The sequence below is a fragment of the Antrostomus carolinensis genome, unplaced genomic scaffold, assembly GCF_000700745.2.
Source record: "Antrostomus carolinensis isolate BGI_N321 unplaced genomic scaffold, ASM70074v2 scaffold20206, whole genome shotgun sequence".
Lineage (NCBI taxonomy): Eukaryota > Metazoa > Chordata > Aves > Caprimulgiformes > Caprimulgidae > Antrostomus > Antrostomus carolinensis.
Window position 1 is genome coordinate 34,518 of NW_010321420.1, and position 14,292 is coordinate 48,809.

General features: G+C 38.7%; 1 protein-coding gene across 1 annotated transcript in view; it reads left to right on the top strand.

Moving 5' to 3' along the window:
* The window catches only part of VCL (vinculin), a gene marked incomplete at its 3' end in the record, with an annotated part of 38,702 nt that extends 24,501 nt beyond the window's left edge, over positions 1 to 14,201 (top strand). Inside the window, exons 11-20 of the mRNA XM_010169932.1 lie at positions 31 to 221; positions 2,323 to 2,522; positions 3,016 to 3,144; positions 4,129 to 4,278; positions 4,862 to 4,970; positions 5,862 to 6,164; positions 6,747 to 6,871; positions 7,198 to 7,383; positions 12,731 to 12,934; positions 14,097 to 14,201. Of these exons, the coding sequence (XP_010168234.1) occupies positions 31 to 221; positions 2,323 to 2,522; positions 3,016 to 3,144; positions 4,129 to 4,278; positions 4,862 to 4,970; positions 5,862 to 6,164; positions 6,747 to 6,871; positions 7,198 to 7,383; positions 12,731 to 12,934; positions 14,097 to 14,201 (1,702 nt within the window). The remainder of the gene's footprint in view (positions 1 to 30; positions 222 to 2,322; positions 2,523 to 3,015; positions 3,145 to 4,128; positions 4,279 to 4,861; positions 4,971 to 5,861; positions 6,165 to 6,746; positions 6,872 to 7,197; positions 7,384 to 12,730; positions 12,935 to 14,096) is intronic.
* Positions 14,202 to 14,292: the final 91 nt, after the last annotated feature.

Here is a 14,292-nt window from a genome sequence, read left to right on the forward strand (position 1 = left end):
TGACTGTACTTTTTTTTTTTTAATCCTTAGTGGGAAAGGTGACTCTCCTGAGGCCCGTGCGTTGGCTAAGCAAATAGCTACATCACTTCAGAATTTACAGTCCAAAACAAACAGGGCTGTAGCAAATACTAGGCCAGTTAAAGCAGCTGTCCATTTGGAGGGCAAGATTGAGCAAGCTCAGAGGTGGATAGACAATCCTACAGTTGCTGATCGGGGAGTAGGTAAGTGTTTCCGTGTGCTCTTCCCTCCACAGTTTTATGGTTAAACTTGTTAGTAATTTTTATGACTGAAACTACTGCTCCTGAGATGCTGAGGATGTGTGGGATCTCTTCACTGATGTGGAGATCTGCAGTTTGTGGCTGGAGGTTTATAGCCAAGTCCTGGCTGCAATACTATTTAATTAAGCTGGCCTATGATTCTCTTTATCTTCTGTAAAGAACAACTTTGGCAAGGAATAGGACAATGTGTGCTGTAGAACAGACAAACTTTAGACCTCTCCTTGCTTTTATTATAATGCAATTACTGTATCTCGAATTTGAATTTATACCTACTGCAGCAAATTGAGTAAGTAAGTCCTTCAGAGAGGAGAAAAACATTCATAAACCTGACCTAAAATATAATTTCTTGTACAGTTTCTGGGTTATTTGAGGAGAATGCTACTTAATCAAAGAGAAAGGTGATCTGAGAATCCAAGCGTACTATCAGCGAGCATATAATTATGGTTCAGGAGTTGCTCTACTGAAAGCTTATTGTAAACTATTTCTGAAATTACTTGTTTAGCTTCTGATGCTGTTGCAAGTAGGTGGATGAAGCTTGAAAACTGGATTCAATAGTTTTTTCCATAGCAGTGAAGTCTGAGCAGTGTAATTGGTAACGATGAGTGGAAACATGCCTTATAAGAAGTAGTAAAACTGCAAACCTTTAATACCTCTTTCTCATACCTTTTCCTTTCTCTAAAGTTAACTTGAATAACCAGTGAGAGATCCTTGAATTAAGGGTACCTATAGGAAAGTTAAATTAAGAATGTAAACTGGATATGTGCTCTCTTCAGTCTGGATAGCACTTCTGGTAGAATTTGGCCTGATATTTTCAGTCCTGTGATAATGTGAAAATACTTCAGTGTTCTCTGAAGGAGTAACGACCATGTCACAAGTAACTCTGTGTGTTTGCAGTTGTCCCGGGGTAGTGCTTCAACACAAACTGAATTTTGAAGTAATGAGGCAGAATGTGTATTTTGTTTTATAAACACATAAGCCAGTTCAGTAGTGTTAGCTACTACAAATATTTACGTGCAGTCATACTATGAATTATCCTAGCTAAATGATGGCTAAACTAATTGTAATTGGCAGATACAAACTAGGCAAGATGTATTGAAATACTGGTGTGTGAAGTGTACTTGCTTGGCTGCACTTGACTTATGCAAAACAACAATTAAAAAATATCTTGGGACATTGCAACAGCACCAAACTTAGCTACGCTAATAAGCTTTCTAAAATTATGATGGCAGTGCCAAATGATTCTTGGATAGTCAGGTCCTGTGACAATGTCTTTCTAAGTAATTTTGAACTTGATCATCAACTTAGAGTACTTGTGTATTAGCATTGGCTTAAATTGACTCTTCAGTAGGTCTTTAAAGGAACTAATATACATTGACTTCTTTTAAAAGAATACTACTATTGTATTATTAAAAGGAGGAGTATATTCTTGTGAAAGAACAGGAAGCTTCGATAATGAATGAATGAAATCACCCATGCTAAAAATAGTTTTTTTAACAGAGAAACTTTCCATGCACTGTGGAGGTTTTATACGGTGTTCCCCTCCCCCCGCATCCTGGACACTTGACGTTTCTTACCCATGATTTCTGGAATCCTGGGAGTGTGTGTGCTGTTTTTTCATTTATGTTTTCTACTTGGCTTTTCTCCCCTCTTCCTGCTCATCTCCTAATGACTTGTAATGATGTGGAGATGAACTGCAGTAGCTGGAATTTGCAAGTGCTTTCTATTGGAATCAACAGATTAGTTAGGTAGGAATAGTGACAGCTGTAATGGCTAACTTCTGTCAGACCACCCTAGTTAAAAAGGTGCATCTCTAGCCAGTGTTGCTGTAATAAGAAAAGTTAAACTGGTGAGAGTTGAATTCCTCTGTGGTCTTGAACTGCAGTTACTCAATGAAAAATTGCAGAAGATCCTTTTCCCTACCTAGAACGGTGTTCTTAAAAACCGAAGAATTCTGAAGTGTCGCTTACTTCATGGTTCATCTGATTTGTGCTTTCAGTTTTTTGTTCAACTGTATGTTAATGCAACGTGCCTTCTTCCACTGTAGGCCAGGCAGCAATTCGAGGTCTGGTTGCAGAAGGTCGTCGTTTAGCCAATGTCATGATGGGACCTTATCGTCAAGACCTGCTTGCCAAATGTGACCGTGTAGACCAACTGGCTGCTCAGCTAGCTGACCTCGCAGCAAGAGGGGAGGGAGAATCTCCTCAGGCCAGGGCAATTGCTGCTCAGCTACAGGACTCGCTGAAGGTAAAAATCTGCTCTTGCGCGGTGAAATACATGGTACACTGAAGGATTTGCACTCCTCTGATAAGGAGCTTGTGTGTGGGAGGCATCAATAAAAACAGAACTGCAGCAAAAAAACCATTGTTTTAGCTTAGATACTTAGAGAAAACTTTCTCCAAAGGGCTTGATATCATACTATAGGGATTAATTCCAGATGAACAACTTAGAAGTAAAATCAAAGTCTCATTTTAAAAGAAAATAGTATACTCGCACTGCAAATTTGTGGAGCAGGGTCTCAAATTGTGCTGTTCATAACTTTTGATGCTGCTTCAAGGAGTGGGTATGTAAGCTTCTTGTATTTCAGATTACTTAAAAAGGGATTAGTTGACTATGCTTTTATGATAATTTTATCTGGGCTTTTTTCTCTTTCTTCAAGAAGAAGTTTTATGAGATTTGAATTCCTACAAACTTAATTATTCCTATATCAGATATTAATAATTTTCCTTTTTTTTTTAAGGATCTTAAAACACGGATGCAAGAGGCAATGACCCAGGAGGTTTCTGATGTTTTTAGTGACACCACAACTCCTATTAAATTATTAGCAGTAGCAGCCACTGCTCCTTCTGATGCTCCCAATAGAGATGAGGCAAGTATACCCACGTGGTCTTTTTCCCATGTGAAGCTTCAGTTATTGTTTAATTCTACCCAAATTGGTATTTTGAGAAATGAATTGGTATTTCTTTCTCAAGCTTGTGATACATGCTTATTCATTCTGACGGCAAATCTCTCTGGACTCTTGGAGATTGTGAATTGTGCTGTATATCCCTGGAAACTGTATTGTCCCTGACTTCAATAAACGACAAAGCTTTCTCCCTCTGATGTTTGTACCACGTTGCCTTTAGCATGCTAAAAATCCTTGTGCAAAAATCACTGACACACTAGTTAGTGGACTGTATATCTCAACATTATAGAAGCTGATTAAAACAGTTAAATTCATGCCAAGACTGATCAAGAGATTTAACCTGTTCTCTTGCTGGGTCATGTTTCCTGTACTGGCTACTGGCTGCCTATGAAGTATCTGAAACTCTGTTTGGCTAGTTGATCTGAACATGATCAAAATGATTCCTAAGGCCTTGGGGAATTTAGGTTTATGATAGGATAGCTTTTTGTCAAAGTATTCTGTGCCTTAAATAATTAAGGACTGTAGAAAGAGGGAATTTTTTTCCAATATGAAGCTTCAATTTTTAGGGTAAAACCCCATATTTATCTTCCAAATATAGTTACTTTTGGATTATAGGTTTGAAGATTAATCTCTATGGGCTAAAATAGTTTTAACACTGTTCAAAAGTATTTGCAGCAGTAGTCGTCAGGAATTAGCGTCCTTAAATACCTCAAAGCTATGAAGTGTGATGGTATCCTTTGTTTCCCAAATGAGTTAATAAATAAGAAAGTCCAGTAATGTAAAGATTAAAAAGATAAAATGGCTTTTGTGTCCTCTTGCATCCTCTCAGGAGACAAATTAAGTCTGGATGTTATGAAGGTGTATCAGATATTTGATACTTTGAAGAAATTGTGTATTCTGTTAGGGAAGTTAGGCTTGTTTAATGTTTTTTTCTCTTATGACAACTAGGTGTTTGATGAAAGAGCAGCAAACTTTGAAAATCATGCTGCTAGACTGGGAGCTACAGCAGAAAAAGCAGCTGCAGTTGGAACTGCGAATAAAACTACTGTGGAGGGCATTCAGGCAACAGTGAAATCAGCAAGGGAACTTACCCCACAGGTTTGCTTCCTTAGTCTCGAAGGGCTAGTAAAAGGGCTGGGGACAACTTCTGCGCTCAGAGAAAAATGTTAATACCAGCAAGGAAGGCTGATACTCTTAAAAGGGGAATGGCAAATATTTGTGTATATGATACCGAATAGAACAAACTGATTAAATGGCATGTCTTACTCCTCAACTTTTGGACAAAAGTGTTAGTGACCTATCCTTGAAACAAAATTACTCTGAGGCTTAGTAAAATATGTAAGTGGAAAAAATGTTCTGTAATGATTATTTTTTTTTTTTCAAATTAAACTTCCATCTAAAATTTTGGTAGTGTAATAAGTGTTGTACTTTAGTGCTTTTATATAAGTGTTTTTAAGATATATTAGCATGTAATTGAAATTCCAGAAAAAAGTATGTGTCAACAAATTCCAGAAGCATTGTAAATCTTCAAGCAGCTAGATGTTGAACTAGAATTAATGAGCTAGTATTCCAAATGAGGAGCTACAAATCCAGTCCCGAAAAAGCGAGTGTATTCTCAAGAATGTGTGATGTCATTATATACGGATACTTCCATAATAATTTTTTTTTTTTTTATTGGCAGGTGGTATCAGCTGCTCGTATCCTTCTGAGAAATCCTGGAAATCAAGCTGCTTATGAACATTTTGAGACCATGAAAAACCAATGGATTGATAATGTAGAAAAAATGACAGGTAAAGTAGGAATTTTTGTTGAAAATTATACTTGTGACTAGTTTGCGTTGATGAAACATGCATAAGAGTAATGACTGATTAAAAACAAATTGAGAAGTGGGAATGTGCTCTCTAACTCCAGAAATATGTATATATTGTTTCATATATGTTAATTTTGAGGTGCAGGGGAGCAAATTTGACTTTAGTTCTTTTGTGGGAAAACCAGAATACTGTTAATTTTTATTGTGATTGCTATTCTAGCAGTATATCACTGTAGCAACTTGAGGGTTTTTTCTGCATAATCTTGCCATGTTGAATGAGGACAGATAATTAAGTGGCAGTAAGAGAACGTGTTCAAAATGATGCAACAGCTTGATGAAAGCGGTGTATAAAACAAAGCTACTGATCTACTGAGTCTTGCTGAGACACTTAAATGTTTCAGTCCTTTCAAAATGCAGATCCTTTGCACTGGTTTGCTAATCTTCTGACTATATGCTACCTCCTCCATCCCCATAATTGTGGGTGTTTTAAATCTTACCGCCTTGTCACTATGTATCACCCTTAAGTAAAAGCACAGCCAGAGGGATATTTCCTTTTGAATGAATGGGAGAGGTACAGAAACTACTGAATATGCTTAAAGACATTTGTTGAGAAGAAGGAGTCTCTGCTGCATATACTGTGTAAGCCAGTTCTTGACTCAAGCAGCATTCCACAGTAGATGAGTAAGAGCTTGGGTATCATTAGCGGGGATAAGCTTTACCACGGTTGCTGTCAATCAGAATTAAAACTGCAGTAATACGTTTGGTCTGACTTCCATGCCCCCTTCTGCCCCTCCCCACCCCCTAGTTTGGAAAGACTTACCCCTTTCCACAGATAATAATAGAATATTAACGTGTTTAACTTTTATTCTAGGGTTGGTGGATGAAGCCATTGATACTAAATCTCTGTTGGATGCATCAGAAGAGGCTATTAAGAAAGATCTTGATAAATGTAAAGTTGCAATGGCCAACATTCAACCTCAGATGCTGGTAGCTGGTGCCACCAGCATTGCTCGACGAGCAAACCGCATCCTACTGGTAGCAAAACGGGAGGTTGAAAATTCAGAAGACCCTAAATTCCGGGAGGCTGTTAAAGCAGCCTCTGATGAGCTGAGCAAAACTATATCACCAATGGTAATGGATGCTAAAGCTGTGGCAGGAAACATTTCTGATCCTGGTAAGGGTTCAGTCAGCTCATTTCAAATGATTGTGAAGTAGCGCTCACATCATCTTTCAAATGAAGATGATGTGAAGTAGTGCTCATTTTGTCTTGTACATCTGTGTTTCTTTCCCCTTTTATAAAAATTTTATGTACACTTATATCCCAAAATGGTGAAATCAAGGTCACACCACTAACTGAATCCTGCTCTTTTAAAATGCTATCAAACACCTTTGGCATATTCGAGGGAAAATGATTCAGCATTTTAGTTATGTGATTTCATAATCTTTATTAGAAGTATTTGTTACTAGTTATCAGTAGTACTATTTTATATAAGAAAATATTACATAATTTCTTTTATTCTAAAAGATGTTTTGGGAATTACTTTGGCTATTGAGAGTGACTATTACTCAGCCTAGGTTTTATTTTATGCATGCTGCATATGACACTAACATTTCAAACATGTAAATCCACTGCAAACAATGTCGTTTCTAAACACTTTCTTTTCACAGATATAAGTGTACTTGGCAGAATGGAGAGGTTTTGGAGTAGTGTTGTACTACAGAATGCTATTAAACTGGTACTGGGATTTTTGTTCAGGTTTGCAGAAGAGTTTCTTGGATTCTGGATACAGAATTCTGGGAGCTGTGGCCAAAGTCAGAGAAGCCTTCCAGCCTCAGGAACCAGATTTTCCCCCTCCTCCTCCTGACCTTGAGCACCTTCATGTAAGTGCAGCATGGTTTGAAATACAATACGCAGTTGTCACTGACAGCATGTGGATTTCATACTGAAATTAATTAAGTATATTTTTATTCCTTAGAAATAAAATACATTGTCTGGACAGCCATGCATACAAGTAGCCTTAAGTCTAAAAAAATACCAATCCAGCTCTCAAAAGCAGAGATTAAAACATGGTATTTCCTTTAACAGAGTGAACTTGAAAAACTAGAAAAAGGCCTGAGCTCCTGCACTCATGTCTTGCCGTGACACTGTCCTTTACTCAATCTGTGTACTATTTTGTTGCACTGATTAAGATTTTTGCCTTTCTAAGCTGACTGATGAGCTTGCTCCTCCAAAACCACCACTTCCAGAAGGTGAGGTTCCCCCGCCCAGACCACCACCACCTGAAGAAAAGGATGAAGAGTTCCCAGAGCAGAAAGCAGGAGAAGCTATTAATCAGCCCATGATGATGGCTGCTAGGCAGTTGCATGATGAAGCCCGGAAATGGTCTAGCAAGGTAAGAAGTTGTTAACACATGTCTTGTGCTAAAAGGAATCTATCTATCTATCTATCTGTCTATATATATATATGTATATATATTTTTTTTTTTAGGATTAGTGTGTTCAGTCCAAAGTCAGTTGTCTCAGTGACAACCAACTAGTGAAAACATAGCTGCAGGAGGAATTAGAAACCCTTTCAAGCTCATGCTGAACTAGGGTCAACTGTTCTAATACTCAGAATTACTAGAATGCTTTATTAACAGCATTATCTCTGTGAACAGAAATATGCTTTGTATGCTGAGCTGTTTGTGATCCTTGATGCTAGTATTGCCTAGAAAGCCACTAATACTATGCCTTTCTAGGCTGACAAGCTGATTGCTAGTCTAAGTGACTTTGAAAAGTCTGTATGGATGTTGCAGATGCCAGCTGCAGGTACCATGAGCTGGTTTATCTTAATTCTGGAAGGAGCTGCATGTTACTTTGCAGTTAATCTGGTGCATTTATGATTGGAGAAGTGAGCATATATAGATGACCTGGTCTCAGTTCTCTTTTGTAGTTGAGTCATGCTCACTATCAAGGCCAAAATCCATAATTTCTGTACCATTTCAGTGCTGTGACAAAACAGTATGAACTCGTCAGTCTTACAAATGCTAATATAACTTCTTTGCTTTCCCCTCTTTTTTCCTCAAAGAGCTACATTTTTCTCTGGCAGCAACTGAGTAAGAACTTCTGAGATTTAGGCTTCTGCAGGTATAAATTAAAGGTCAGAATTTGTCTTTTAAAATCTCTGCTTTTTTTTCTCCACCAAATTAGATGGTAAATGAGAAGGTAAATTTGAATAGCTTATAGAATCAACTTCAGTACTTTGTGCTTAAGGAACATCTTTTTTGAAAGTACAGATAAGATACAAAAGAAGCCCTGCAAATCTGTTTGAGTGTCTCTTCCATAAAATGAAAAGCTCTATTTTCCCCATACTTCTGGATATACCAAATAAATATTTATATTACTAAAGGGACTGTACTGGAATGTATTAATAAACTCAGAAGGTAATTTTGAGGCCAGTAGCTTTGATTTCAGCTTCCTAAAAGTGTTTTGATGTTTGAATTCCAAAATGAGTAACTTAACAATACACAGTAGGTAATAAAATGCTTTTACTATATACATTCTAAATTAAATAGTGCAACTGATAAAATACTCACTTTATCAAAGCTAAGCAGCAGACCTTAAAAATCCTTGCTAATTATGAGAGAGCTCTAACCTTAGTGTCTTTAGATTATAAACCACTATTTTAATTGCTGTTTCTTTAATTTTAGGCCAACAAACCAGTAAGTTAGCCTAGCATTTAATCTTCTAATTCTTTTTTAGCATTCCCATTTTAGCAATAAGAGTACAGTTATTCTGACAGTATGTCTTGGGGGGAAGAAGTTTTAAAAACATTCTTGTAGTCTCTGTAGCCACATATTGGGTGGAAGAGGAATTGATGGACAGTGCTATTGAAGAATATGAGTTAGACCTGGAAAGACAGAAATACAAGGTCTTGCTCATACTAAATCACAATAGACTGTGTGTCAACTGTCTTCTGCTTTTTTGTCCCATTACATTACTGGTATTTCACCATTTGTTAAATTTATGGGGGGGGTGAACAAGTACTTAGGCTTAGAAAAACTTTGGTAACATTCTTCATATCTGTAAGATTTAAAGTCAGTTTGGTTTTAGTCCTTCTTTACAAAAACTTCTCTTCACTGAGTGGATTCATTTTTCTCATGAAGCACAGACTGAACGCTGTCTATTGCTTTAGCTTTCCCTGCCTTTCCGCCTCACTTGGGTAAATCAGAGAATGAGGGATATTTGGAAACTTTTCATTAGATTAAGACTTAAATCGAAGTTGTCTTTGAAGATAAGTTGATTTTGCAGTATGTAAGAGTTACAACTTCCAAAACTTCTGTATGTTTTCAGTAGTGTAGATGGTTTTTTCTATAAAAGGCTGTATCTTAAGCAAAACACAGTTGAAAATTAATAGTTTTTGGTAAGGGTAGTTTGACTTTTATCACGCTTTGCTTTAGTCAAAGAAATACAGTTAGTAAACTTGTAGAATATTTTTGAATTTAAATGCTGCTGTATTATAAATGCCTTTATTGTTATACCACTTACATCTTCCTTGTGATCTACCCTAACACTGTATTTGCTATATTTGCTTGAATCCTTTCTTTTTTTTTTCTTGAAGGTAATGGATACAACAATTGTGGCAAAACACTATCATATGCTTCATAATCCTCTTATTCTACTAATTCTGTTTCAGTCTTTTTAAGAACTGTAATATTCACAGTATTCATAACATTCAGTATCACCTCCTCTTTTCATAACCCGTTTTTGTTCTTTTTCATGTTATCTGTGGTACTTCAATACACACTTCTACAGTGTTTCCTGTCCCACCTTTTTTAACTCTACAGCAAGAAGTGTCAGTGGTTTTTCTGTGATCCCGCTTCCATCTTTTCTTATTACATATATGTAAATGGGCTTCCATACAAAGCTTTCTATCTGCATAAATACCAGTCATCCATCAGCTGCTGTGCCTGCTTCTATGCAGTCAGAATGTCTTTCACTGAAACAGAAAATCCATTCATTTCACCAATGTTTTGCCAGAAAAATGTTGTTCTGCAAGTCTGCCTCTGTCTGTAGAAGCTGTATGCTCAGATGGAAAATGTTGCTGCTTCTTTGAATTGTAACTCCTTAATATTTTTGGTAACTTTGGTTCACAGGCAAAACATTTGTTTCTCTCTGCTAATCTTGTATTCCTTCCCCTCTGACCTGATCCTAGAGCTACCCTGTTAGACCTGGAGAGTCCAAGAGGATGTTTTGGTCACTAAAACAGCTCAGTTCATGCTCTTCTACCAAATTCTGCTTCTTGTACTAACTGTCCCCTGTTTCTCCACCCTTGCTGCCACCTGCAAAGCCTGATGTGACTGTGATTAATGAAGCGGCTGAGGCTGGTGTAGATATAGATGAGGAGGATGATGCAGATGTTGAATTCACTCTCCCCTCTGACATTGAAGATGATTACGAGCCTGAGCTGCTGTTAATGCCAACCAATCAGCCCGTTAACCAGCCCATTCTGGCTGCTGCTCAGTCTCTACATCGAGAAGCAACCAAGTGGTCTAGTAAGGTACTCCTGAGTCTCCCCGGGACTGATCTGTGTGCATCCAGCCATTTGGAACGCTGACACATTTGCATCACTCTTGATCCCTGCTGGGCCCGGCCATTCTGAATGAATAAGTGTGTCTGCACTTCATCTTAAGGACTGAGAGTGGCTTCACAAGTTTGCTAGATCTGTTTGTCAGTGATGGACTGAAGCTTGATTTGGGTCACTTATTAATATGCAAAGCTTCCTCTCCCTTTGCATCAGCCTGTTCTTCTTTGTTCTGGCAGTTTTAAAATTGAAATAGGGGTTGTCTTCCCCCCCCCCCCCCCCCCCATTCTTTTATCCATTCATGTGGGCTACCTGGGAAGCCATGGTTAATGGTTTCTTAATGACTTCCAGATACAGCAGAGTATACAGCATTCAAGAAGTCATTTAACGTGTCTATTGTGCTTTGCCTCCATTGATGCCATCAATTAAAATACCTTCCAACAAGGAATGGCTTTGTATGGCAGTGTTTATCGAAGAGGAGTGACTGCTGGCTTGCACTTGGCTGTGTTGCAAATGCTGGTCTTGAGCGAATTCTTTTATGAAGAAGCTGCTCTGAATGCTGTTATCTGCTGAACTGAGATCGCGTGTCTGTGAAACTAGTGGAAATCTAACATGAGGTTCAGACATTCACAAGTAGCCTGCCTCTTCTGTCTAAGCACACATGTTTGCAAGACTGGTCACTTTTTATAGCATGCTGCAAAAAATAAGGTTGGTGTCCCATAACAAACAAAGGTTAGGGGGGTGTGTATATGTATGTGTATGTGTATATATTTACATAGGTAGATATACAAAACTATTTTAATAAAAAGGGCTTTAAAAATGTTCTTGTCCTTTTCAGATTCTGATGCTGGGATAACTTGTTAGAGGGCTTCGTAAATGACACTGGTCCTAATTTCTTGATCCTTCTACGTGAAAACATGGAAAAGCTTTGTGTTATGTCATTTGCATCCTAACTGTAATATTAGCAAACTGTTTAACTATTAGGTCATGGTAACAAATAAGTCAGCTTTTTGTTCACCTGTATCTGCAAAATATCTGGGATATCTTCTTGAATTTGCTAGTAGTGAATCATGGAAGTATGTGCACAGGGAGAGAGAATACATTTGCTAAGTTGGGTTCTCACGGTGTTCTCTTTGCTGTGAACTTCATCCATCATTAATTGTGGAATTATACAGAGGAAAGAAACGCACTCTGCTAATCACTCTGCTAATATTTCATCCACACAATAGGAATGCTTCATGGCACCCCAGTAGTTCAGGTTTGTCTAACAACTTTCTGCAAAGGTAAATCTAAATATACTAACAGACTACTAACAATTGATCATCCTGGTCTGCTTTTTCTTGCACTAGGTTTCTCTCTGGAACAGTGTGTAAAAAATGGTTTTGCCTTGGTCATACTTAACTCACGTTTTGAATATTTCTGAAAGTATTTCTGTGACTGTGATTTTAATGTACAAGAAATCTGGATTTGAATGCAATAAATCACTAGATTATCTTTTGAACTATCATGTTGTTCTCTCCTGGAAGCTTTATTTTAAAGGGGGAGATTTTGTCAAAAAGGCAGATTTATTTTCAAGGAATAACTTAAGAAAAAAACAAAGTAATAGTTGCATCTCATTTCCACATTACCTCTGACAAACATTTTGTATGTTACAACATCTCTTTCATTTATCCTTTTGCATTATAGCAACGTAGCTGATGCTCTAACAACTTCAGTTTCAGATGCTACTGAAAATTCTATGCTCAACTGTTACGACTACACTATTTAACTTAATTAGTGCTATTTGGTTTACAAGCTATTTAGCACACTTTTTTAATTTAAAAAAGTCTTTTTTGGGAAATCTGGAATTTCGAATGCTAATAACGTGCTTTATCTTAAAACCTAGTCAGCAGAGCAGTAACTCTCATTCCATGGACAAACTAACACATTTCTTTACCAGTTCTTTTCCAGTTTTGAAGTGAACTTTTTTCCTCAGTGTTAGGAAGAAAAATGTCAGACACGTATAATTAGCACAGACCTTCCCTGTTCCTTGAAGAAACCTCTTCTGTGTTCACAAATGGTTCTTCCATCCTTAACTTCTTGAAAGGGTTGCTACCAAAATGTAGACTGCCATTCGGTTGTGACTTTTGTGTAGCTTCTGTCCTGGCATGAACACTAACTCCCGTTGTTCTCTTCAGGGTAATGACATCATTGCTGCTGCTAAACGAATGGCGCTGCTCATGGCAGAGATGTCGCGCCTGGTGAGAGGAGGTAGTGGAAATAAGCGTGCCCTTATTCAGTGTGCAAAGGATATTGCCAAGGCATCAGATGAAGTCACTCGATTAGCCAAAGAAGTGGCAAAGCAGTGCACTGACAAGCGCATTAGAACAAACCTCTTGCAGGTAATGAGTTAACCTGAAAATGCCTCACATACCTTTTTTTTTTTTTTTTTTTTTTTTTTTTTTTTTAAACTTCCTTTTCTCTGTTCCTCAATTAGCGTGAGTGAGCGTGGGAGTTGTGGCAGGAAATCATGTGTATCTTGCCTTGCCTTGTAAAGTTTTGTCAAGTTCTATGTCTGTTTTTAGATCCCGTGGCAATACATATTCTGTTAAATCAGGATTTGTTTCCAGGTGAGTGGAGATGCCAGTGGCCAAAGAGGTTTTGAAAAATACTGTGCTATGAACACTGATCTGCCCTAAGCCTGTGTCGCTTGGTATTTCATCTACTTGTTCCTTTATATTAAAGAACAGAAGCCAAAATATAACACTCCTTAGTTTTTCAGTCTCAGCCAAATATACATCATCCCATTCCTAGCCAAGCAGGCCCTTGAGGAATCACAGAATCACAGAATGTTGGGGATTGGAAGGGACCTCAAAAGATCATCCAGTCCAATCCCCCTGCTGGAGCAGGAACCTAAATGAGATCACACAGGAAGGCGTCCAGGCGGGTCTTGAATGTCTCCAGAGAAGGAGACTCCACAACCTCCCTGGGCAGCCTGTTCCAGTGCTCTGTCACCCTCACCGTAAAGAAGTTCCTTCTGAAATTTAAGTGGAACCTCCTGTGTGCCAGCTCCCACCCATTGCCCCTTGTCCTACCATTGGGCATCACTGAGAAGAGCCTGGCTCCATCCTCCTGATATTCGCCCTTTACATATTTATAAACATTAATGAGGTCACCCTCAGTCTCCTCTTCTCCAAGCTTAAGAGCCCCAGCTCCCTCAGCCTTTCCTCAGCAGGGAGATGCTCCACTCCCTTGATCATCTTGGTGGCTCTGTGTTGGACTCTCTCAAGCAGTTCCCTGTCCTTCCTGAACTGTGGGGCCCAGAACTGGACACAATATTCCAGATGTGGCCTCCTCCTATCTGGAGGAAAAGAAAAAAATGTTGTCTCCATCCCCAAAATTCCCAAAGCACGTAAAATTGTAAGATTTAAGTGTCCTACCAATATTTGTCAGAAAGTCTCGAAGGTGTAAGGTCTCCTCTGTGGTCATTCCTTACCTAACACTGAACCGAAATCAGTGTACTGGCTCCGTTCACAACGTGTCTGTGCTGTCCCCCTTCCTCAGGTCTGCGAGCGGATCCCCACCATCAGCACACAACTGAAAATCCTCTCCACTGTCAAGGCCACCATGCTGGGCAGAACCAATATCAGCGACGAGGAGTCGGAGCAGGTGAGAGCCGTGAGAACGGACGGCAGCGGGGCACCGCGGATCGGTTCTGCGGGGAACGGCGCTACCTGCGGCCTGGGGGGTGCTGCGGGGG